Here is a 26,123-nt window from a genome sequence, read left to right as displayed (position 1 = left end):
GTAAGATATTAAATTTAAATTTAAATTTATAATTTTTTTTTATTATTTATGGTTTTTATTTATTATTATATTATAATTTTTTATTTTACATTTTAATAATTTTTTTTAATTAATATTTATTAATTTTTAATCATAATTAATAATAAATCTTTTTATTAATATTAATTGAATCAATTTTTTTTAAATACGTATTTTTAGTGACGTGATTTACATGTCACAAATTAGTGACATGAATATCACGTCGCAACATGCTGATTTGAAACTAAAATTAAAATAAAATAGTTGTTTAGTAACATGATTTTCACATCGCAAATTTGTGACATGAAAATTACGTTACTGATTTCCTGCGTTTACTGGAGTTCGGATCTGCTCCAGTTCCACATTTGTCCAGTTTTCTGGTTTACCTTATAGATGAATAACACGTGTAAACTTTAAATTCAACAACTGGGATTAAAAGTTAAAAATAAATATTTTTCGTTTAACACAAAAAACCATCTTCCCCAAATTCTCTCTTCTAAGAAACCCAATAATCTTAAAACTCAATATTCACCGGATCAAGATAAATCATGGTTGTTGTCTCTTTGAATCACCGTTGTTGTCTCTTTGCGTTTCTTCCTTGTTGAGTTGCTACTGTTGCCAATAATCATTGTTGCAGGGAAACATTTTCATTTTTCTTTTTAAGATTGAAGATTACTTAGTTGTTACATGAAATTGAAGATTATTGCGGAAAAATTGCAAAATTTATTTTTTAGAAAAAGCCATGGGAATGTTTTTATCACTTTCGAAATATTTAAGAACTAATGTTTAAAAAAAACTTGGAGATCTAAAGTAGTGGATTTGAGAGAAGGAATATGACCAAAAACTTTGACACAGTGATTGTGGAGCTTCGACATAGTGATGGCCTTAACGCACTATTGCGGCGAAGTAGAACAACATTCTTGTTTGATTGCTAAACATAAAATAAATCTGGGCATTTTATTCCCTATGATATTATTGACTACTTTACAAATATGAGAAATATTCTACAATGAGTGTTGATAAGTGCCAAAATGTAGTTATTTTGTGTTTGTAAATAGTGGCACTTATCGATACTGTTTGTGTTTGAATAATTCTCCATTTTTGTGTAAATTTCGTATACTTTGTGTTTTGTACGTTTCCGTGTAAAAATCTACCGTTTGATAGTTTTTGTATCTTTTTGTAGGTGTTTTTGCATATTCGGAGGAAGAAAGTGTCGAAGACACAGCTGCGAACGCAAGTTCTGATATAAAAGAATAAAGTTCTGGTGTAGCGAGTTACGCGCGCTGGTGGGCGCGTCGCGCGGCCAGTGATCAAAAGAATAAATTCTGGCAGAAGGTTGGGCACGTCGCGCGGTCTTGAAGGCACATCGTGCGTTCTAGGGTGGTTTGGTACATTAAGTGACAGCGCGCGTCGCGCGCTTTAGGGTGCTTAGCGCGCTCTGCTTATTTCAATTTTGTATAAATAGATAAAATCAAATTTTGTTAGGTTTTATCATCTCTTCTTTGACAAAGTTGAGCTCTGATCCATTCTTTGTATGTTAGAGGTTCAAGCAACACTATTGGGTGGTTCATCATGTCGATTGAACGCGGGTGGTCTTCGATTGTGCTGACAACACGAGAAGTTTTCATTTGTTCTTCGTCTTCCCTGTGACTCATTCCAATGGTGGGGTTTGTATGTATATTTTTCCTCTCTATATGTATATTTGTTGATCTTGGGATCGTTTATATATTTTCTTTACAAATCATCATTGTTGTTGTTCTTGATCTTTTTGCTTAAATGCTCTGGATTTGTGTTGTTGCAGAAATGGACATCATAGATCTTGATTAGGAATGATAACTATTAGTTTATGAATTGTATAAATAGATTTAGGGCTAATAATCGTAATGGGTATCGAGTTTAATGTCTCCCTGTTGTTTGTGTCGGTTAGGAAATCACTTATGTGAATAGTACGGTTGAGCTCTCGCCGGTGTTGCAGAAATGGACACTGACGTTGCGTCTCAAATGATGCCTGGTGATTTTGATGCGTATTGTGAGTGTTGAGCGATAGATCTTCAGATTTTAGTATTCGGCGGGTTAAGTAGAAATACGATTCCAGAATGAATTCTCTTAAGCTATAATAGATTGTTTATTTACTTTTCCTGCATTTACCTTTCGTAACCCATTCATGAAACTTAAAACGTGAAATATTTGAACGGAAGTTTTTCTCTACCAATCTATGTGAACTACGATACGATATAACCTATATCACCCGATGATAAATATACCTATTACTTTTTGCTTGCCGCTTTACCGCTTCAGCAAGTGTATACAAGTAGACTTGAAAGAAATTGCATAAATAAAATAAAGATGAATTTGAAACAGAATAATATGTTGTTGAATGAGAATTTGTTTGACTGCAGAGAAGCAAAGAGAGGGGAGAAGAACTTTTAGGAGGAGAAGTTTAACCGTATTTTCTTTTAATTTTTAATTAAAAATATTGATGTTTATGTTTTAAATCCTAGCAATTAAATTAATTATATTTTGACCATGTGTCATCTATCTATACAATAAACTGGATTAAATGGAGGATACCATAAATGGAGCAGATCCAGACTCGCGTTTACTGACTTCGCTCTCCATGTCTGCTACAATTGAAAAATGGTTGATGTGTGTAGAATGTTGCGACGTGATTTTCACATCACAAATTAGTGATGTGAAAATCATGTCACTAATGAGTTGCCACACGCTCCCCTGCGGCGTATGCATTCACGTTGCAAAAAAAAAATTGTGACGTGATTTTCCACGTTGTCACGTGAAAATCGCGTCCCTAATGAGCTTATTTTTTATTGTGTCCAAACAAATTATAAACAAAATCATTAAAAATATCCAAAAAAAGAAAAAAAAAACACTTCCAACCTAATTTTTAGAAAAATAGGGATACAAATAAAAACGTATTTTTGGTAAAAAAGTAAGTACGTCTAAAACTACGCTTCTATGCTTCTGAATCCGTAGGAACATTTTTGAATTTGTTCTCCCAAAAAGATTTTCATTTGCAAATTACAACACTCAATTTTGACAAAGTGATAAAAATAGAACTAAGTATAAAGTTAAAATAACTATTCTAGTACAAGTCCAAAACGATTTTACCAGAAAAATAGAACAGGATGATCATTAATCCAATAGCGAAATATTGGCGTTCCAATTTAATTGGAAAATAAAATAAAAATGCAATGGTTCTGCCTCCACCACTAACAAACGTCAACCCAATGTCTACACTACATGGATAGGTATAGAGTTATTGCAGATAGAATGTTTGCCGCACAAAATGTGTAAATTACATTTCAATTAAAGGAGAATGGGTAAGCAGGAATTGTTTGTTTGTACTCGGGCACATAAAATCATTGACCTCACACATGAGGCTAATGACAAATTAGCAATTAATACAAATCAACTTAACTACCAACAATTTAAGAAACTTCTGCCACAGACTTCAAACACACATCACCATAGTTGAAACAATTCTGCCAAAACCTCACAAGTCATCCTAAAAGCACCATTCTAGTTTATCTTCATCCAATCATCCTTCATTAACATGTTTCCTAGTCTACTAGTATTAATGTACATACAATATTATGACAATTTTTTATAGCTATAAAATACAAGATAATAATAAGAACCTCCCATTTGTATATTTTATATCCACCCAATTAATTAAATCATCCACACAATCATTCAATTTCCCCTCCTAGTCCTCTACCACAACAGTCCCTCTCTAAGGTCAGAAACATCAAAATCCAAACAAATTAATATGTATGCAAAATGCCATATTAAGCCAACCAATTGCCACGCCATCTTTTCTTCATCATATATATCACAAGCCTTAAACTGTGCTCTGTGGGCCCTACTTCACTTTCATTTCATCTATTAACCGTAAATAGTAACTAAATACCTTTCTTCGATTTGTTTGTGAAGTAAGAAATAAAAAAACTAAAATTAAGTGTTTACTGTTTAGCACCAATTTTAACCAAGACTTCCCACAGCCGTTGGATCTCTCCAAATACATCATCGGACGGTAAGCGAAACCTGCAACAAGGACACGTGTTCCTCTTTCCCAGCCAAGGCAAAATACACATCCAATGAAACAAATGCTGACATGGCAACTCACACACGTCTCTCCCCACTCGCATCTCATCTTTACATATCACACACTCTCTCCCGCCAACTCTCACTCCAACTGCCGGCAAAGAAACCACCGTCGCCGCCGAAGCCGCCACTTCCTTATCTCCCTTTCCATCATCACCGCCACCGTCGCAGGCTAAAGCATCCACCAGTCTCCAACATCGACTCACTGTTTCGATAAACGGAATCAAAACAGATCCTAAACAAGCTCCAAGCGGCGGTGCGGAAGAGTGAGAAAGCGTTAACAATGTATCGGAGAAGATTTTGCTTAAATTCAATCTCCAGTTGCTAAACGGTGCGTTTAGAGCTTCCGGATTGTGTTTATGTGTTTCGCATAGTAAGAGAAGGAGCAAGACCGCGTCGAGTTCACGGTCTCTCATGGAGGTTGAAACAGGAGGTGGAAGAGGTGACGTGGAGGTTTTTGATTGGGTGAGAAGGTGGAGAGAGGAAAGGAGGTGTCGTGAAATGAGTAGAGTTTTTTGGGGGAGAGAGAGTGTGTGGAGATGACGGAGGGTTAAGGAGAAGAGAGACGGGGAAGAGAGGAGGAGAGTGAGGCGGTGGTGGTGGCGGCGGGTGGAGGAGAGAATGGAGTTAGTGAGATTTGTGAGGTGGTGAGAAGGGAGAGATGAAAGTGCTGCCATGATGGTTGATGTTGTTTCTTCCATGGCCTTGAATAATTGGTTTGGAGTTTGGCTTTGTATTGACAGTGTGAAAGTGTTGTGTGAAGGGTGGAGATGATGATGAATGAGAATGAGGCTTTTTATGTACATGTACCACATGTGCTTTTAACTCATTACTGTGTCTGTCATTATCATAAAATACACTGCTGCTGCTACTTCCCTTTTGTATGATCCAATGTGTCCTTGAACTCTGTTCTTTCTATCTTCACTTTTACTTTAGTACCATTCATACTACAAGAGTACAAGTAAGTCGGTAACACAAATATATAAAGTTCTGTTATTAATAAATTTTATCATTACATAAACTAAAAAAGAATATATATAAACTAGTATTATATATTTTTTTAGTTTTATGTTTAAATATAATTATAATTATATTAAAATATATATATATAATTATATTAAAAAATTATATTTAAACATAAAAATATTAATTAAGTTTTTTTACCAATTAATATTTTTTAGGACCATTAATGAAACAATAAATTTTATTAATCAACTTTATTCTTACATATTAATTAAAATATATTTATTTCATAAAGTTTATTTTTTAAAATAAAAAACTATATTAATTCATTTATTATCTTTAACTTATCAACTTTGTTATTCTATTTAATACTGCATTTTAATGTCAAAATACATATAAACCAAACTATAAATTAATACTATTAATTAGGGGTGGAAATAGGCTAGGCTAGGCTAGGCTTTAGAAGGCCTGAGCCTGGCCTACGATAAACTTAAAAGGCCTAAGGCCTATCATAGGCTCAGTTTTTAGGCCTGGCCTGGCCTTTTTAAAAGCCTGGCCTGGCCTGAAAGCCTATTTAAAAAGCCTTTATTTCATTAAAGTTTTTAATTTATCCATATTACCTTAAAAGCCTTATAGGCCGGCCTATATATGCATATATAAGTGGACCTATTTAGCCTTTGTTTTATATATATATATATATATTTTATATATATATATATATATATATATATATATATTAGTCTATTTAGCCTTTTTTTCTAATATATATGTCTACATAGACCAACTTATTTAGCATATTTCTAATATATATGAAAATATAGGCCGGCCTATAAGGCTTCATAGGCTTTATTAATAGCCTAAGCCTGGCCTATTTAATAAAATAGGCTTTTAAAAAAGCCTAAGCCTTGCCTTTTTATTAAATAGGCCTGGCCTGGCCTAGGCCTATGTAGGCTGGGCCGTAGGCCCCTGTAGGCCGACCTGGCCTATTCCCACCCCTACTATTAATTAAAATTTTAGACAACCTTCATCAAAAGTATTTTGGAGAAAATGGAAGAAAAAAAGTCAAAATTATTTAATGTTCATTATATTTAGGAACATATAGATGTATAAAATAAATTGTATTGAAATTTATATTTAATATTCTATCAATTTTGTATAATAAGAAATTTTAAGAAAAAAATTACATCTAATTATAAGTTATTCAATAATATCAATAAATCATTAGTATTATTTTTATTACATTTTATATATTTTTTATTTTTTCTATATTAATTCTTTAAAATTTATCTTTTTTATATCATTAATGAGGAACAACTTTATAAAATATCAAAAAAAAAATCAAACAATAATTATATTTTTTAATATGTGTGAACATGTCAAAATAAATTATTATAAAAAAATATAGGTGGCGATAATTTATTTTAATAAACATTTATATTTAAGAATAAAGGAGTACAATACTTTTTAATTTGAATAATTTATTATTCTACTGAAATATTATTTCTAAATATTATCTAGGAATATTTTTTTATGATATATGGATTGTGTTATTTCTTATACATTATATTAACTATAAACTTTTTTTGACTCATTTAATAAAATTTAATAGTATTAATATTAAAATTACTTAGACTTAATTATTGTCTCTATTTTATTTTAACCTCAATTAGGGAAGTAGTCCTATATTTAAATCCAAATTATTTACTCTTTTTCATATATTTTACACTCACAATTTATTTAACGTGTACTTTTTAATAAATGTCAAATTACACAAAAATCTTTATACCATGAATTGTGACGTAACATTTACAAATTCACGCGTAAATCAATTTAACTGAAAATAAAAGTGAGATAAGATAAAAAAATAAATTATTAGTAACTCAACTAAAATGGAAGTTTAAAATTTAATTAAATAAATTATTTAATAATAATGCTAATAGTTAAATAAAATTTTAAAAAGTTTAATTACACTTTAAATCATTAATGATTTTTATTAAATTTATAATATATTTTTTAGTATTCAATAATCAAACTTAATAATAATTTGTTTTGAAAGTTTTTTTTTTTAAAAAATGCGTGTATTCAATGAATTGAAAATTGAAAAATTAATTTTTATAAAAAATATTTTCTTTATTTATTATGCTTATAAGAATGTCCCGAGAACACTCGTCATATATATATATATATATATATATATATATATATATATATATATATATATATATATATATATATATATATATATATATATATATATATATATATATATATATATATATGAGAATGCCATATTTATATGAGAAAGTGAGAATGAATTTGAACCATTGGATTTTTAAATAAATGGTAGAGATTATAGGTGAATCTTTTTTTTCTCTCTCCTACATTTTGAAATAAATAATGTAGGAGAGAGAAAAAAAGTTTCACACATAATCTCTACCATTTATTTTAAAATCCAATGGTTCAGATTCATTCTCACATTCTCATATAAAAAAGTCATTCTCATATAAAAAAGTCATTCTCATATGATATGTCCTATATATATATATGGGACGAGTCAAGTGAGAATACTTGGTTATTTTGAGAATGAATCACGACCATTAAATTTTGATTTTGTAGATTTTAATGGACTGGATTGGTTTTTCTTTCTATGATCCTTAGTATTTATTATAAATCAACATTGAAAGAGAAACCAATCCAGTCAATTAAAATCAACAAAATCAAAATTTAATGGTCGTGATTCATTGTTATCATTTCTCATACTAACCAAGTGTTCTCACTTGAGTCGTCCCCATATATATATAATATATATATATATATATATATATATATATATATATATATATATATATATATATATAACAAAATCAAAATTTAATGGTCGTGATTCATTGTTCTCATTTCTCATACTAACCAAGTGTTCTCACTTGAGTCGTCCTCATATATATATATATATATATATATATATATATATATATATATATATATATATATATATATATTGAGAATAGATAAACTATATTTGAATATGAGAATGAATAAGAACCGTTAGATTGAAAAAGGAATGGTTGAGACTTGAGATAAAATTGTAATCTTCACTAAATCAAATGTCATTAAGAGGAAAAAGAAATTATTAATCAAATTTTAAAAATATATTTTAATCTCAACCATTAAATATAAATTCAATGGTTTTATTACATTTTTACATTCTAATTTAAGTTACTCATTCACATTTGATATATATATATATATATATATATATATATATATATATATATATATATATATATATATATATATATATATATCAAATGAGAATGAGTGGGTTATATGAGAATGTGAGAATAATAACAACTTGAATTTATATTTAATGGTTGAGACTAAAAGATTATGTTTACAATTTGTTTAATGATTTCTCTTTCCTCTTAATGACACATGATTTAGTGAAAACAACAATTTAATCTCAATCTTTCCTTTTTAAATCGGATGATTCTTATTCATTCTCATATTCTCATATAACGTACATATTCTCAACCTTTCCTTTTAACGATCAAAACAATCAATCAAGTATAAAATGGTTTTATTAAATTTAATCTCAACATTTTCATTTACCGATCTAAACAATCAAGCATAAGATGTACCGGAAATGACAAAAAAAGAATCCAAGATGCTTGGCAAATTATGGCGTGGATAAAGACAAATATCATTTGTTTGTAACATATTCTTATATATTTCAAACAGGTTCGGGTTGGTTTCAGGCATTCCCGCCCCGCCACCATCCATTAGGCAAATCTATTTTTTAATAAAAATATTCTTTTTTTCAACATTAAATTAGATTACAAATAATAAAATCAAACCCCGGTGAGAGGATAAAAAAGACGTCGGTAAGAGGAAGCGAAAAGGATGTCAGTGAGAGAAAGCAAGAATATGTCAGTGATCAGGTGGTCAGCAAGAGGACACGAGTAGACGTCGAAAATGCGACGACAGACACATCATTCTTCGACAAGGGTTTCTCTTCTCTTCTCACGTTTTCATCGCTTCGTCTTTTTGTTTTCGCTTCAGTTTTCTTTTTTCCTTTCCAACCCACTTCTTCTTAATTGTCTTTTATTTTTATTAAATAAATTTAAAACAAACTCTCTTTTGTTTTAATTTTTTAAATCTAAATATTATTTACTTTTTATTGAGTATACTTTATAATTTTTATTATATATATATATATATATATATATATATATATATATATATATATATATATATATATATATATATATATATATATATATATATATATATATATATATATATATATATATATATATATAATATCATAAATAATATTAAAAATTAAATAAACATATACAATATATCACATTGAATCAACAACAACATTACGAATTAAATATATTTATTAAACAAATATATGATATATTACATTAAGACGGAAATAATAATAAACTTATGTTGCAATATTGGCACTAAACTTCCCGCCTGTTTTTTATTAAATCTGAGACGAAAATTCATACAGAGTTGTGGACGGAAATCTCATTCAGTCCTAAATAAGAATTTTAATTTTAGGGTTAAATATATAAATATCCAGTGTAATATTAGCGAAATTTGTTTTATCCCCCTGGAAAATAAATTGGACCACCCCCTTGAAATATTAAAATCTATGTCTTTTGCCCTCTAAGTGCACAAGTCACCCCTATAATTTTTTTTTTTATTTATCCCATACATTTAGTGTTTAATATGAACGCTTAGGGGAGGAATCCAAAAACAATATTGCAGGAGAATAAAGCAAAAATTGCCTACATAATAGGTAGGGGTGTAATCGGATCGGTTTGGACCGGTTTTTGGTTGAAAAAAAGGTCCGAACCAATGATATTTCCATCGGTTTGGTTTAGTTCGGTTTTCAACATTTTTCAAAAATGGAACCGAACCAAACTAATCGGTTTGGTTCGGTTTGGTTTGGTTTGGTTAATCGGTTTACAATGTTTATTTTTTAAAATATTATATCCATCCGTATATTCTCCATTATCGTGTTTTTTGGTGTATTTTATACTATTATTTTTTTAAACATTATATTCATCTGTATATTCTCCATTATCGTATTTTTTGGTGTATTTTATACTATTATTTTTTAAAATAATATGTTTCATGCTATATTTGTTCAAACAAATTACAAGTTGCTCTTATTCCATACGAAATAGTGACATGATTTCCTTTGCATCATGAAATAAGTTTCCTATCAAATATAAAAGTTAACACTTAGTATCAGAAATTTGGAAAGGGATTTCAAAGCTTAACATATAGAATATAACAAAACGCACATTCATTAACATGTTTCACACCTCAAACACACATCAAAACTATTTTGTAACAAGATCTAAATGAGTTTTGATGAAGAAAAAGAAAGAAAAAAAGGTACAAAAATATATGAAAATTAACAAAGAGAACTTGAATACGAAGAAGACGACCATAACATATCATAATGACGGTAGTGAAAGGAACAATAGTTGTGGGCAGCAAGAGCAGCAGTTCTGTGAAAGCATAACTTTTGTGACTTATGGTTTCTACTGTCTATGCTTTAGAGTTTGATTCTAGATGCGTGTTTTGCTTAAAGGAAGGAAGTGTAAACAAAGATGGATAATGGTTGGACCGATAAAAAATTTGAGTTTAATGATGGGTAGAATAAAATATTTAGAGCGTCATTATTTCCATTGGTTCGGTTCATCGGATTGGCGGTTCCTAAAAACAAAATCCGAGAACCGAACCAAACCACATCGGTTTTTATTGGTTTGGTTCGGTTTTTGAACCAAACCAATAATAATCGGTTTAATTTTGGTTTGGTTTGGTTTGGATTGTCGGTTTAATTGGATTTTTTTGATCCGCTTACACCCCTAATAATAGGGAGTAAAGTGGTATTAACCCTTAATTTTATTAAATTACTTGTGACGAAAAATCGTCTCAATTTAATTATTTTGGGACCAAAACTATTTCTGTCACAATTTTCCATCCCAAATTGATTTTATTTCTTGCTGTGATACGGTCTTGTATCTTGAAAGATTAATCTTGATTGAATAAATCTAGCATATGATTTCAAGTACCTACAAAACAATTAATAGTGTTTTGGTACCCAATATTCTTTGGGTCCTCTTAGGCTAGATTCATTTCATCCATGCATACTCACCATAAGGAATACCATAATTTCTTATGTAGCAAGCATTAGAAGTATGACCCTTTATATTACAATAAGATGGAGTAGGATTATAAACATGATAATTTTTATAAGCATAAAAGTTATAAGCATGATTATTTATATCATAAGGCCTTTTATAATGATTTATAATATATTCTTTTTTTTAATCCTTATTGTTGAATTTGTTAGTAGTCTTTACAAAAATATTTTGACTTGTATAAGATTTATCAAAATCAGCAAAGTCAAATCCACATTTATTATTTAAAAATATTTGACTACTAACACATTACCCTATCCTATTTTTCCTTTTTAATATTTGGCAATGACTTGATTTAATTTCACAATTTTTGACTCAAAAGATGAATAATTATTGCATGCTAAATTTTTGATTAAGTCTAACTCCACTTTTGTGATATTAGCCTCACTTTCAAGATTTAAAATAATCTTCTTTTTCTTTTGAAAATTTTCTAGAAAGTTTAATAAATTCATCATGTAATTCATTAAAAACACTTTGTAATTCTTAATAAGAAGGTTTATCGTCAATTTCAGAATCACTAACCTCATGTTCTTCATCTCTTGAATGATGTGATGTCATTAATTCCTTGCTTGCATGATTTTTATCTGAAGATGAACGCATTTAATTGTCATCTTATGCTACATATAATTTCTTTGGTCTTTTTCCTTCTTGCTTTTGAAGTATTTATTCTTATTTTCAAGTGTAGGACATTCACTTTTAACATGTCCTCTTTTTCCACATTCAAAGCATGTAACCTTCCTTGTCGGTGCTTCTTTTTAATGATCTCATTTTTCCTTTCTTTTCTTAAGAAAATTTTCAAACCTTTTGGCGATCATGATCTTTAGAAGGTCTTATGATTTTTATCCAACTTGAAAACCTAGAAAATTGTGAAGATGAAATAAAGAATTTAAAAAATCTTACATTATAGACTAAAGTCAAAAATCATGATAGCAATTAAGAGGATGAAGATGGTTGACTACTCAACACGTTACGCCAATAGAGACCATCGTTAAGGACACAAGTCCCGACTATGAATGCATGCGACATTGACATGCAACAACATTTCATCTCATTAATATCATGCCAATATAGTTCATCATCATCATCATCATCGTACAACACATCATACAAACAATTGTATCAATCATACAACATTATGATCATCTCATACAAATCGAATACGTTCAACAAGCATAAGGTATATCAAATAATTTTCTACTGGTTTTCAATTTAGTTTTATAAGATAGGAATTAATTTTAGCTTCTCAACAGTCCAAACGGCGCGTCAAACAGACACCCGAGTCAAAAGATGTGGCTTTTTGAAATTTTAGAAAACAATTCATTTTTTACTCAGTGGAACCCGGTTCCTCTAAGTTACTGCTTCCAGTAACTAAAGTTCAACGCCTCTGTTATATTGGGAACCCGATTCCCCTAACTAGGAACACCGGTTCCCTATTTCAAAAAGTGATTCTAGTGCCTCTGTTATGCTGGGAACCCGATTCCCCTATTCAAATATAATTTTCTGCAGTTCTGTTATATTGGGAACCCGGTTCCCCTGAACCATAGTTAAAAATCTGCTATTTTTCCTGCTACGAAATTTTCCCTTCAAACCCCAAGATCCCCAATTTTCATAACAAACCAGTAGCATCTATATGATAAATTATACACATGTTATAACAACCAATCTTCAAAATTTAAGAAGAAGTATAAATGTATAGATCTCAATGATAAACTCAGAATCTGGCACAAGATCATTCTAAACTGCATCAATCCAAGAACAGGTTCTGCCGGCTATTTCAATGTTAATCAGAAGTATATGATGTACTATATCCATTCTCACCAAAAGATGAATCTTCCATCAATTCTGTTTCACTATCTGAAGGATGTCGTCAAGACTACTAGAACAAATTTCATTCAATCTAAGAAGACCAAGAATTACATACCCTTTGGACGTCTTCTGTCTGACATCTTTGTAGAAAGTGGTTTAGTGGATTTCTTGATTAAAAAAGCTAAATATACAGAAGATATTGTTCTATCCATTGGAGAATTTCTAAACATTAACACTATGAAGAACATGACAATGATCAAGCAATTTCAAATTGCTCCACCAACACCTACATCTGAAATTGCTTAAAGAAGAATTCAAGTGGAAAACTATCCTTCTTTCACTAAAAGGGATAGCCCATAAGAGATTGCTGAGTACATAGCTATGATGACAGAAGCAGGAGTTGATATATCTTGTGATAGACATGAAGATCCAATTTCTGCATCAGGTCCTTTAAAGCCCTCCAAAGGTAAAAGGAAGCAAACATCAAAAGGTACTGAACGCATAATAAAGGTCAAGCTTCTAAAAACACTCCTCTGGCGACTGATTCAGGTAAACTTGCTTCTGCAGGTAATTCGTCTATTCCTTTGACCTTTGAATCTTTAGATAAGGCTGTTAATGAACTGTCATCCTCTACCATCACTGTTCCTATATCTTCAACATCATCCACCTTTCAAACAACCATTTCAGAACTGATTGTTACATCTGTTTTAAATACCTCAACTTTTCCAGCTTCCATCTTTGAACCCAAGTTTAAAACTTTACCAAATTCATCAACAACTTTTGTATCAACATCCTTTGATCTTATATCCCTCATAATGGCTTCCACCTCAAACAATCCAAAACCAGTTTCATTTCCATCTCTTATCCTTCCCATTCTATCATCTCATATTCAGACATACACTTCATTAACTACCACTCTTGTGTCTGAAGTATTCCACTCTGCGACATCTCAAAACCTAATTGAATCCACCACTCAATTATCTACCAACAATGATTCACCACTATGCATACACTTTGATCCCTCATCACCATTAGCTGAAAATACATTTGAAGTTCTTAATGATCAAACCAATGCTACGATCCTTCCTGAACAAATCTACTCAACTACACCTGCACCATCATTTTCGGTATCTTTTGAATTACCACCAACTGAGCCTTACACAATCTCTGAACTTCTTGATATGACCTCTGAAGTTCAGACAACTGTGACAACCTTGCCTTTAATCACATATCAACCAACTCCTCCTAAAATTCCCAAAACCTTGGATGAGTTCATTAATATGTTTTATAGAAAAGATAAGAAAAGGATTGCAAAGTTCAGAGTAGAAGCTAGAACTAGCACTAATCATCAGGCTCTGGATATCTATTGGAAGAATTTCCAAAAGTGGATGACATCTGAGTTTGAGAAATTTATGAGTTTCTCATATGCTTCAAGGGTTGTGAATGTTCTGATTGTTAAAGAGAAAGAAGATGAAGAAAAGGAAAGGATCAGACTCTTTAACCTACTTGCTTCTAAGCAAAAATAAGATGAAGCCAAAGCTCTTCAAGATGCTGAAGAAGTAAAGCTTTGAAAATTTGAAGAAGAAGAAGAAGCCAGAAAAGCTAAGGAAGCCGAAGATAAAGCAAAGGAAGATGAAGTTATTGTTGTTGTCTCTTCTACTGACTCTGTCATTATTTGCTTGGAGCAAGTTATTAATGAAATCAGAGAAGAACAAGCTGGATATAAGAGAGAACGAGAAGTTTTCAAGGAAAAATTCAGGGAACAGAACGAAGTAAATGTAAATATTCAGGACATGCTGCAAAAGATTCTAACCTCTCTGAACACATTTTCTTCATTTGGACGCTCCAAACCTTAGATTCTAGAATTGTTATTTTCCCTTTTGTTATCAGAACCCTAGGAATCTATTATGTTTTGTTGTGTATGCCATGTTTGTCTTTCAGATGTTCAAAAACTACTTTATTATCAATCATATGTTTTGCTTTTGATATTTACTCGCTTCTTATGTCTTATGTCCTATTCTTTTCACACAAAATATCTTTTTTACTATGGAAAAAAGGGGGAGAAATATGGAGTTAATTTTGATGATTAATAATCAATTCCTAAAATAAACTGCTTACATTTACTAACCTGTATAAACTTTTGTTTGTGTTAGAAATGTTTTTGTTTTTCAGGATTTCATCAGATTATGAAAGATTGGTGTCATACTCTGAAAGCTATGAATATCAATTTAAAAATCAGATATTAGCAATAAAACTCTAAGAGTACATTGGCAATCTGATTCCGAGAATGTGATTTTGGAATCAGACTGTTAGAAGATGTCATACATAATCAAGCTCTGAGTTTTTACAAATATCTCATTTTAAGAAATCAGGCCTTGAAGTTGACAATGAGGCTCTGAAAGATTTCATTTAGGCACTGCATTTTCCATATTGGAAATCAGGCTTTGAAATGAATCTATCAATCAGGTTCTGAAAATGGAAGATCTCTGGTATCAAGACTCTAAAGATAGTATATGATCTATTGGAACCAGGGGGAGTTACCTAGGTTGGTTCATAATCATGATATCTGATCTTTAACAAGTCTTTGACTCAGAGGGAGTTTCTCATAAAGGATAAGTATTCCTTAACTTTTTATACTCTTAAATTTTTATGATTATGTACAAAATTGTGTCATCAAAATACATAGTTTTGTCATCATCAAAAGGAGGGAGATTTTTAGAACAAGATTGGTTCTGTAATACGTCTATGAGTTTTGATGATAACAATGTGTATGTGGGTATGAACAATTTTGTTATACTAACGTTTGTTTTGTTGAGTACTTAACAAACAGGTTATGATTCTGATGAAAAGCTGTAGCCAAAACATCGTAATCCACCAGGTTATGTTTCCGTGCTACACACGTTCTAATGAACAATGGCAACCACTTCAGAAGAAGAAGCATATGAAGTTATCGCTCTATTGCGAAGTCTGAAGAAACCAGTTCTGAAGACCAAGTGCTAAAAGACTCTGAAGACGTGGTTCTGAAGACTCTGAATACTTGAAGCTCTGAAGACTCAAGTTTCTGAAGACAAAGGATTCTGAAGACCAAATGCTGAAGACTCTGAAGATGTGACTCTGAAGACTTGAAGTTCTTAAGAATTCAAAGCTTATTCTTTTTTCTTCCACTTCATGTTGTGAGCCTCGGAAGTTCAAGAAGGAAAGAAGATAAAGTTACTATGTAGTACGAGGTACAAGGTACATACGAATGTTTTGTTCCACTACCAAGAAAGGACGAATATTGCGTACTATCTTGTCTCCCACTACGTTCAAGCTGCCAAACTTCTAGAAGTTCCAGAACTGCCCTCCAACGGATATATTACTGTATTGGTTATATAAAGGTTTGAAGACTCAAAGAATATGCAAGAACTCTCACGATCATATTCACTCCGTATAGACTGTTAATAGCTTCATATTTCTTTTAGTCTTAGATTTGAAAAAGCAAAGTTTACATCCAGCTTATGTAGAAGCATTATATTGTAAACAAACCCTGACCAAAGGTTGTTTGATTTTTCCTTGAGAGACCGAGTGAAGTTTAGTAGTCTTGAGAAGTCTAGGACTAGAGAGTCTTAGAGGTTGTTAGTTATAAGCACTTTCTTGGCAGGTGTTAGTCACAGGGGTTGCATGTGCAAGGTTAGTCACCGGCTGTTTCCCGTGCATTGTAGTTAGTCACACGCGGTAGCTTATGCAAGTTTAGTCACCGGAGGTTTCCCGTGCAATTGTAACCAGTTTGGTTATAGTGGATTAATTCCTCGATTGAGAGAGGCAAAATCACCCTGGAAAGGGTGGACTGGACTAACTTGATATTTGTCAAGTGAACCAGTATAAAAATAATGTGTTCTTTTCTTCTTGCATCTTTTTGTTATTATCAAGAGTAGAAAGTTTGTGGTTTTAAGAAAGGGGATTGTTTTTATTAAAATGTTCTAAAAACCCTATTCAACCCCCCTTCTAGTGTTTTTCACACCATCACAAACATCACAATTTCATCAAATGGGTAAAACCCCATAAAAAATAATGAGAACTCAAGACCTACAACTATGGGAACCTAATTACTACCATTCCCCATCATTATACAACCCATTAAATGGTTAGAACCCCACCCTTATACTAGAAATTTTCTTTAAAAGTTTCTCTATCAATGGAGGTTCTCCCTTTGCCCTAGCTCAGCTTCCCTCTGTTTTCACGTTCTTCTCCAACTTCTCAAAAATCCCTCTATTTTTCTAATTTTCCTCTTTTTATTAATCCTTCACTAATTCTTTCTCCTTATCGGGCTTAACACTCAAATCCCCCACAATACTTTTACAACCACATTTTCATGGCCAAATTAACCATCTATTTAACTCATTTATTCTATTATTATTATTATTATTATTATTATTATTATTATTATTATTATATCCTAATAATAATTCTTATCTAATCACACTAAATCATCTAATTCTTTGATAAATCAAATTAAATAAATAATTATAACAAATTATATTTATTCGTGAAATTCTGGTATAGCAGACCTAGATGTCGGATAAACATGTCGAGACATCTGGTCTGTTATTAACAACATATGCAAGATAAAGACAGTTAAAGTAGTTGCTGAAAAGTAAAGTGCACACAAGATTTGTTTACTAAGTTTAGTCTAACTACCTACTCAGGGGCATACCAAGCCAAGAATGACGTCCATTATGAATAGTATCAATTCATAGACCCTACAGCCAACACACCCGTTGCGGATCTAATCACTTAATCACTATGAAATGCAACTTCTACCTAAGTTCTCCCTAGATATGATAAATCACCATCTCACTTCCAACCACCACAGTGATGTCTAGCAGTTAACACCTCAGTCACTGCATCGACGGCCTAATTTCCAATAACTCTTCAAACACTTGAAAAGTAGAAGACACACTTCCATGATGAGGAGACACACTCCTATGCCGGGCAGGAAGCCGCACTTCCCTCCATACTCAGTCTTGACTCTAGACTAAGAACACCATCTTGGAGTTTTTTAAAAGCTTCCTCCAAGAACACAACTCAACTCATAGCCTACAGGCTTCTGAGTGAGAACACGATGACAGTCCCACAAATCGGGTGGTTCATCAACCAACACAACCCTTATAATTTACATGGTGGCTGACTTAGTTTTCTAGGTTACAATGCTTCTATTTATAACCTATTACCCAACTAGAATTGGGCTTATAATTACAGTAAATAAACTGTAACAAATCTCCAAAAGATTCTCCTACAAAATAGGTCTTCAATCAAATTTTCCTAATAAATCTCTAAAATAAGAAAATCTTCATTCAAACATATTCTGATTTGATTCTTCCAAATATTTCATGCGCCACCTATAATTGCATAATATTGGTTAGTAATATTTTGCATTATTGTTAATTAATGAGTCAAATTCAATCAACAGTTCTGATCTTGGCGCGATGTCGAATGGCTTGCATAGGACATCTTCTTCGACATGTTGAAACAAATCAACTCAACATGTTTCTTTGTCAAATAGAACTTCCACCTACTTTCTCTTACAAGTTATATATCATATTTAACTAATTGCTACTATATTAGTTTTACCAAACATAATGTCAATTCAAATTATAGAGAAATAACAATCTCCCCCTTTGGGTTATTTTGGCTAAAACTAATTTATACAACATTAGTATTACAAAAGCTAAACAAATACAATGGTATTTAATAATTAAGTACAGCAGCAGCAATTTCGAAGTCTTCAGATAGTCATTGTTTAAGATCTTCAATCTTTGTGTGAGACAGTCTTCAGTTTTCGTCTATGATATCGAGACATCATACTAGGACTTCTTTATGGAAGTCCCATTTCCAACGTTTTCTCTCTCTTTTAAGGATCCCACGGATTACACACAGTTTTCCCCCTTTAACAGATACTCTCCAGAAATAATATAACATAACCACTTCTCCCCCTTTTTAGCCATAATATGACAAAGGCTTCTTGAAGGAGAACTCACTATAGCACATAAAATATAACACCACAGACACCAATTTCACACAGAAGGAGAAAAATTGACGCCATGATGCACATGAGGAAGAAGATACTAAAAACTCCCCCTCAAACTAAGAACTATGCTAAGACACAGATTAACATAACATCCTCTTCTAGAGCATAAGAGGAAACACACCAACATAAACAAACACTTGAACTATCCATTCACCGACATAGAGAAACCAGACCTCTATATTGGATAGCTCCAAACGCAGTACACAATTTGTGTTTAAAACAAAAGCAAGACACAAAAAGAAAAACTTGTAAAACTGCAACAGAAACAGACTCATAATATAACATTCTATTCAACATCTTTGCAAAACACCTGCAAAGATTGACTCAGACTCAACAACATCTGAACACTACTATTTTTCCCCATGTTTTCCATAAGATGACAAACATAACCTTCACAAACTCTATACTTATTCATATCCGAACAAAGGACATGAGAACACAACACTCAAAGACACAAATAAAAGTGAAGGAAAAAAAGAAACAAAGGACACTATAAATACCTGAGTAACCAGAATAACGCACCTAGACTGTAACAACTGTCTTGGTCAAGAAACGCCACTTCAACAAAAACCGGATCAGGTAAGTTTGTGCATCAGCCAAAAGAAATGAATACTTATGAATCAGTTTTTCTGGAAATGAAAGTTTCTAAAGCATGCACAGTAGTTAGAACACGTGATACACACCATCATGACACGTCTTAGATAAAACGTTTAAGAATGATCCTTGTTGGTCTTCAAGGATAAAATAGGTCTTGAGACATGTCCAGACTTCATGTTCGACATTGTCCTCCTAGCTTGAAAAGATTAGTCCTTGAACAACTTTCCCTAAGTTTAGAAGCAGAAGTACACTGTCTTTGCTTATCTCAATACCCTTTCAGATTCTGCAAAGAAAAATAAATTCTCCTAGATTCCCTATAATCTCTCAGAGTCCATCTTGAGAAACGTGAGATCAGATGATTAAACCAATCATCTTCATATAGTTCAACCATTTATGCCCTATCAAGCATACTGAAATGTCACGACATGTTGTCTGACATTTCCACCCCACAACTACATTACTACAGCTCCAGTCCATGAACAGGTCCAATAATTCTCCTGTTATGGACAATAATGCTTCAGTTGAAGATGAACCTTGAAGCATTGGGTGAATAATCGTGAGGGACTTCATCTTCTCATAGAGTAGGGTAACCATTATTACATACTACTGGTTGTACATACCAGCTGAGTATGACTTCATACTATAAAATCAGTCCTAACTTTTACAGATCCATAACCAACAGCTCCTTGAGAGAGATATCAAGTACCCTGAGTTGTCCACATAACAGGAACACTTCTGATTCGTGCCCCTATACCTCCATACAGTTGTCATGACTATTTTTGTGGCTAAGATGTCATGCAACCATAGTCTAAAACCACCCTAACTTCTTCAAGGCTCACTAATGCACTTTAGCCCTAGTGCATAGCCAATGATTCCAAACTGTGAGGACACATCACACTTGGACTAACTTGAGAGAAGCCTCCTTTGAGTGTACATACCTTGCTCTTGATGTGGTATGCTCAACCCTCTTTTCTCAAGCAAAAACCGAAGTGTCAATCCAAAAGCTTGGATGAAACTTCCAAAGTGCATATACTTATCAACCACTGAGCCTAGGTTGATACGCTTTTCATTATCCCTTCTTGGTTAATAGTTCTTCTTTGTTCAAAACCAGATTTCCATGCTCTCAAATACTTAACAGATGAATCAAGTTTGAGTAAACAACCTCCATCCTGTTTGCAGAAAAAGCTATCAACCTCGAACCTTTGGATAACAACTGTCTTAAATCCTTTTCTCTGAATTTTTGGTTCCTTTGGTCAGGAGAACCTAGCAGATGTCAGAGATAATGTCCTTAACAGTAGAACTGTACTTCATACATGAAGAACCTTGATGATATGTCCTTCAAATACAATAGAGATCTTATCTCCCGCACTTCTACTTTCTTGGATCAGAAATAAAATAATCCGGAAAGTACAATATATGGTGTTTGTGTCCTGACCAACAATATGTCTAACAATTTTCTAGCCTTAAAACTTCTTAGACCCAAATGCCTCCTCTTCCAGATTAGGAGTATGTTCCAAACATGTGAACAATACACAAATGTTTAGTCCCTAAAGCATCTGTTATGCAATCTCTTTAATCAGCAAAATCCTGCATAATCTGCTGATATGATGTCCCAACACTTTGTAGGACATCATTCAAGAACTGCACCAAGAGACCCTTCTACAAAGACCTGGGGTTGGTCTTCTAGAGAAGAGAGAAAAAATAAATTGCTTCCTTCTGATCTCTCATCAACAAACTTATTGTAAATGCTTTTATGAGTGGACTTGGGTCAAACCTCAAGTATCTTAGGCTAATTGATACTACCCTCCACATATCACAAAATATGATATATCTTCAGGGGATACACTAGGAGTTTTCAATCAGATGCAGCGGAATAGTCGAAAACTCCCCCACCAAGCTTCAGGCACAACATGAGTCTATGCTTTCCTGACAGCTTCAAGACAAGGTCACCACACACCTCATCACGAATAGTCCATCATCCACTTCTAGGGACCATTCTTAAACATATGACACGCCAAGTCCATACAACTTTTCAGTAAAACTATCTTTCTTGCTCATGAACCAGAAAGTATCATCCCTGAGATCTCACCCAGAAAAATGAACAGGATAACTGCTCTGATACCAATTAAAATTTTGGTATAGCAGACCCAGATGTTGGATAAACATGTTGAGACATCTGGTCTGTTAACAACAACATATGCAAGATAAAGACAGTTAAAGTAGTTGTTGAAAAGTAAAGTGCACACAAGAGTTGTTTGCCCAGTTTGGTCTAACTACCTACTCTGGGGGCATACCAAGCCAAGAATGACGTCCATTATGAGTAGTATCAATTCATAGACCCTACAGCCAACACACTCATTTAGGATCTAATCACTTAATCACTATGTAATGCAACTTCTACCTAAGTTCTCCCTAGATATGAGTAATCACCATCTCACTTCCAACCACCGCAGTGATGTCTAGCAGTTAACACCTCAGTCACTGCATTGACGGCCTAATTTCCAACAACTCTTCAAACACCTGAAAAGTAGAAGACACACTTCCATGATGAGGAGACACACTCCTATGCCAGGCAGGAAGCCACACTTCCCTTCATACCCAGTCCTGACTCTAGACTAAGAACACCATCTTGGAGTTGCTTAAAAGCTTCCTCCAAGAACACAACTCAACTCATTGCCTATAGGCTTCTGAGTGAGAACACGATGACCATCCCTCAAACTAGGTGGTTCATCGACCAACACAACCCTTATAATTTACATGGTGGCTGACTTAGCTTTCTAGGTTACAATGCTTCTATTTATAACCTATTAACCAACTAGAATTGGGCTTCTAAATACAGTAAATATGCTGTAACAAATCTCCAAAAGATTCTCCTACAAAATAGGTCTTCAATCAAATTTTCCTAATAAATCTCCAAAATAAGAAAGTCTTCATTCAAACATATTCTGATTTGATTCTTCCAAATCTTTCATGCGCCACCTATGATTGCATAATATTGGTTAGTAATATTTTGCATTGCTGTTAATTGCTGAGTCAGATTCAATCAACAGTTCTGTTCCAAGTGCGATGTTAAATGGCTTGCATAGGACATCTTCTTCAACATGTTGTCTATATGTTGAAACAAATCAACTGAACATGTTTCTTTGTGAAATAGAACTTCCACCTACTTTCTCTTACAAGTTATATATCCTATTTAACTAATTGCTACTATATTAGTTTTACCAAACATAATGCCAATTCAAATTATAGAGAAATAACAATTCGATTCTACAACTTCTAAATCAAAGGCACTACCCTCTATTGTAAGGGTACATACCCTTAGATACCACAATCCTCATACAACCTCATAGCAAATTTATCCAACAAATCAACAAAATATTAAAATAACACCAAATAATTGAATAACGAAAACCAGGTGTTACATCGAGATGAAGCCAGTGTGAAGGTCGACTCAATGCTATATAAGAAAATGGTGGGCAGCTTAATGTATCTCAAACCACACGACCTAAATTGATGATTGTGGTAAGTCTTATTAGTCGTTTTATGGAAAATCCTACTGAAGGGAACTCTGGAATTTGGGATATGGTATCAACATGAAGGGAAGAGTGAACTCTTAGGCTACACCAATACTAACTACGTGGGAGATGTGGATGATAGTAGGAGCACTTCAGGCTATGTTTTCTTGATGAGGGAAGGAGTTGTGGCATGGTCCTCAAAGAAGCAACCAACCGTAACTCTGTCAACTACTGAAGCAAAGTATGTAGCAACATCAACATGTGCTTGCCAAGCCATTTGGATGATGAGGATATTGAAAGAAATCAAGCATGAACAAGATGAAGAGATGGTTTTGTTCTGCGATAACACATCCACTATCAAGTTTCCACAAAATGCAGTCATGCACGGAAGTTAAAGCACATAAGGGTTAGATACCATTTTCTCATATAATTGTCAAAGGAATGTGTTGTGAAATTGATCTATTGCAGCACTGAGGAGCACCTGACCGACATAATGACAAAGCCTTTGAAGATGGCATCATTTCAAAGGATCAGAGAAGCGTTTGGGATGAGTGTTGTGAACTGAAACTCTTGATCGAGTTCAGTTCAAGGGAAGGATTGTTGTTAAGTTTTAGTTATTTCGATAAAGACTTATTCTTTAGGTTTAAACATGTCACTTTCTATTTTTCTAAATTCTCGTTGTTAGTGGATCTAGTTGAGTCATGTCATTTATTTTAGGATTTTCGGTTGTTTGCAGTTTTTATGTTTTTCTTATAAAAGGCATTGGAACCTATGAATAAAGTAGATCATTTTGGTGCATTTGCAATTCAATGAAATTTACAGTTTACACAAAACACCAAACAATATATAAAAGTGGAGACAAGGTGTGTGTACACTACGGCCCCTATAGAATTTAAGCCTTCACTCAATTCTTTGGGTCTTAACATTTTTGCACCAATGCATAACTTCAATTCAGAGTTCCACGTAGCAACTAAAGAGAATAATTGAGAGACAAAATTATCAAGACTCTAAGGTTTTCCCCTTCACAATAGATGTCATGACCTCGCTGTAATCTTTTTTAAGTTTGTCATTCTCCTCTATAAGAAATTAGACATTTCTCCGAGCCCCGAGTAAATTCTCAGGGGTTTTCTCCTCCTCCTTTAAGAGAGAATCTCAAGGTACATACATTTTTACTAAAAAGCCATAATGTAATCCCATCAATATGTGTTCGAACCTCTGAAGGGAAAGTCGAAATACCATGTTCCGAAATACAACATCAATAAAAAAAGAGCAATTGGAGTAATGGTCACAGATACGATTATTGGATGCAGGAACATCCGCAACCTATTATGAGAAATTCCTCACTTCTAAGAAAGGACCGAAGGGATGCCTCCATACAAGTTCCTAATAAATGGACAATATCCCAATATGATAAATGTGTACATACAACCTTACAGAATCCATTGCGGAACATGTTATAAGTTACTTACACCCACATCAACGTCGCCTTTACTCAGGAAGGAGGATCTGATTACACACACTCATAAAAATCCTATAAAGCATTACAATGACATATCACTAAGTATGAGGGTCTAGATAGTCTCATAACTCTTCGTCTGCCCAAGATCGACATATTTATTCAAGTATCTCTTGAGGAAATTGAGGGAAACTTCATTTGGACGAGTTAGAACCTCAAATCCAAGAGGGTTTACGCCACATCATCACACCATATCAAACAAGTATACAAGGACAATCAAATCAAATGGATGCACAAATCCATCGACGTGAGCCCATTGAGAAGTTGCTTCTAAAGAATGTTCTAGTATCTCATAACCTTGAGAAGGTCTTGTCCTAGTAGTACACATGATCAAAGGTGATTGGTTTCTATAAAGCGTCGAATGATACTTTGTGGGATATTCAGATATCTATCCGCATAGACACTTGTGCTTGAAAGTAGAATCTAGAGTATAAAAATTCTAAAATTCACCATAAAAAGAGGATTGTAAATCAGAATCAAGTACACATTGCTCTAAACTCATAAATTTCGAAAATTTCTTTGGCCACCTCCCTATGGGGGTGACCCCCAGCGAAAATCCCAAAATACCCCTGCTTCGGAAATGAACTTCCGAAGCGCCTTTTTTTTAAAAAAATTTCCTTAATTCGGAAGTGCATCTCCGAAAACACCTCATGGGGGGTGTCTGCGGAGATGAACTTCCGAAAACACCTTTGTTCAGATTTTGGGGGGTTTCGGAAGTTCATTTCCGAATTATGCAGAAACTGTGTTTTTTTTATGTTATTTCTAAAACAGTCTCGCATTTTAATTAAACGTAAACGCCAAATAAAATAAGCAATAGATAAACTGAAAATACTAATATGATAAATAAACAAAAAAATACTAATCCGATGAAAATAATATATACAAACCGAAAAAAATAAAAATAGTGTGCTAAAGATACAATCCGATAACAAAAAATATATAAACCCGACCACTACTGGGTGTGCCTAAACCTCTCGCCCTGAGACCTCCTCTGCCGCCTGTATGTCGCCGCACGGTCCGCATCAGTGACGATCATCTCCATCACGGCGACTGCCTCTGGACCGCCCCGCTCCACGATACCTCGACCCAACGCGTCCCGCCCAAGCATCGATATCCGCTGGCAGATCGGCATGAGATCAATGGCGTGATCATCCTCGGCCTGCTGGTTCTCCAGGATCTCCTCGTGTGCTGGCCTAGGAGCGCCGGGAATGTCGGGTCTCAGAAGAGGATGTGACACCCGGTAGAACCATGTGACGTATCCCTCCAATGGCAGACCCAAAAAACCTAAA

General features: G+C 33.2%; 1 protein-coding gene across 1 annotated transcript; it reads right to left on the bottom strand.

Moving 5' to 3' along the window:
• Nucleotides 1-3,067: 3,067 nt before the first annotated feature.
• Nucleotides 3,068-5,077, bottom strand: LOC131644543 (E3 ubiquitin-protein ligase SGR9, amyloplastic). Its single transcript, XM_058915072.1, has one exon. It carries the CDS (start codon nt 4,953-4,955, stop codon nt 3,999-4,001), a length of 957 nt encoding a protein of 318 aa, XP_058771055.1. The 5' UTR covers nt 4,956-5,077; the 3' UTR covers nt 3,068-3,998.
• Nucleotides 5,078-26,123: the final 21,046 nt, after the last annotated feature.

The sequence above is a fragment of the Vicia villosa genome, linkage group LG1, assembly GCF_029867415.1.
Source record: "Vicia villosa cultivar HV-30 ecotype Madison, WI linkage group LG1, Vvil1.0, whole genome shotgun sequence".
Taxonomy (NCBI): Eukaryota; Viridiplantae; Streptophyta; class Magnoliopsida; order Fabales; family Fabaceae; genus Vicia; species Vicia villosa.
This window is presented reverse-complemented; position numbering and strand designations above follow the sequence as displayed.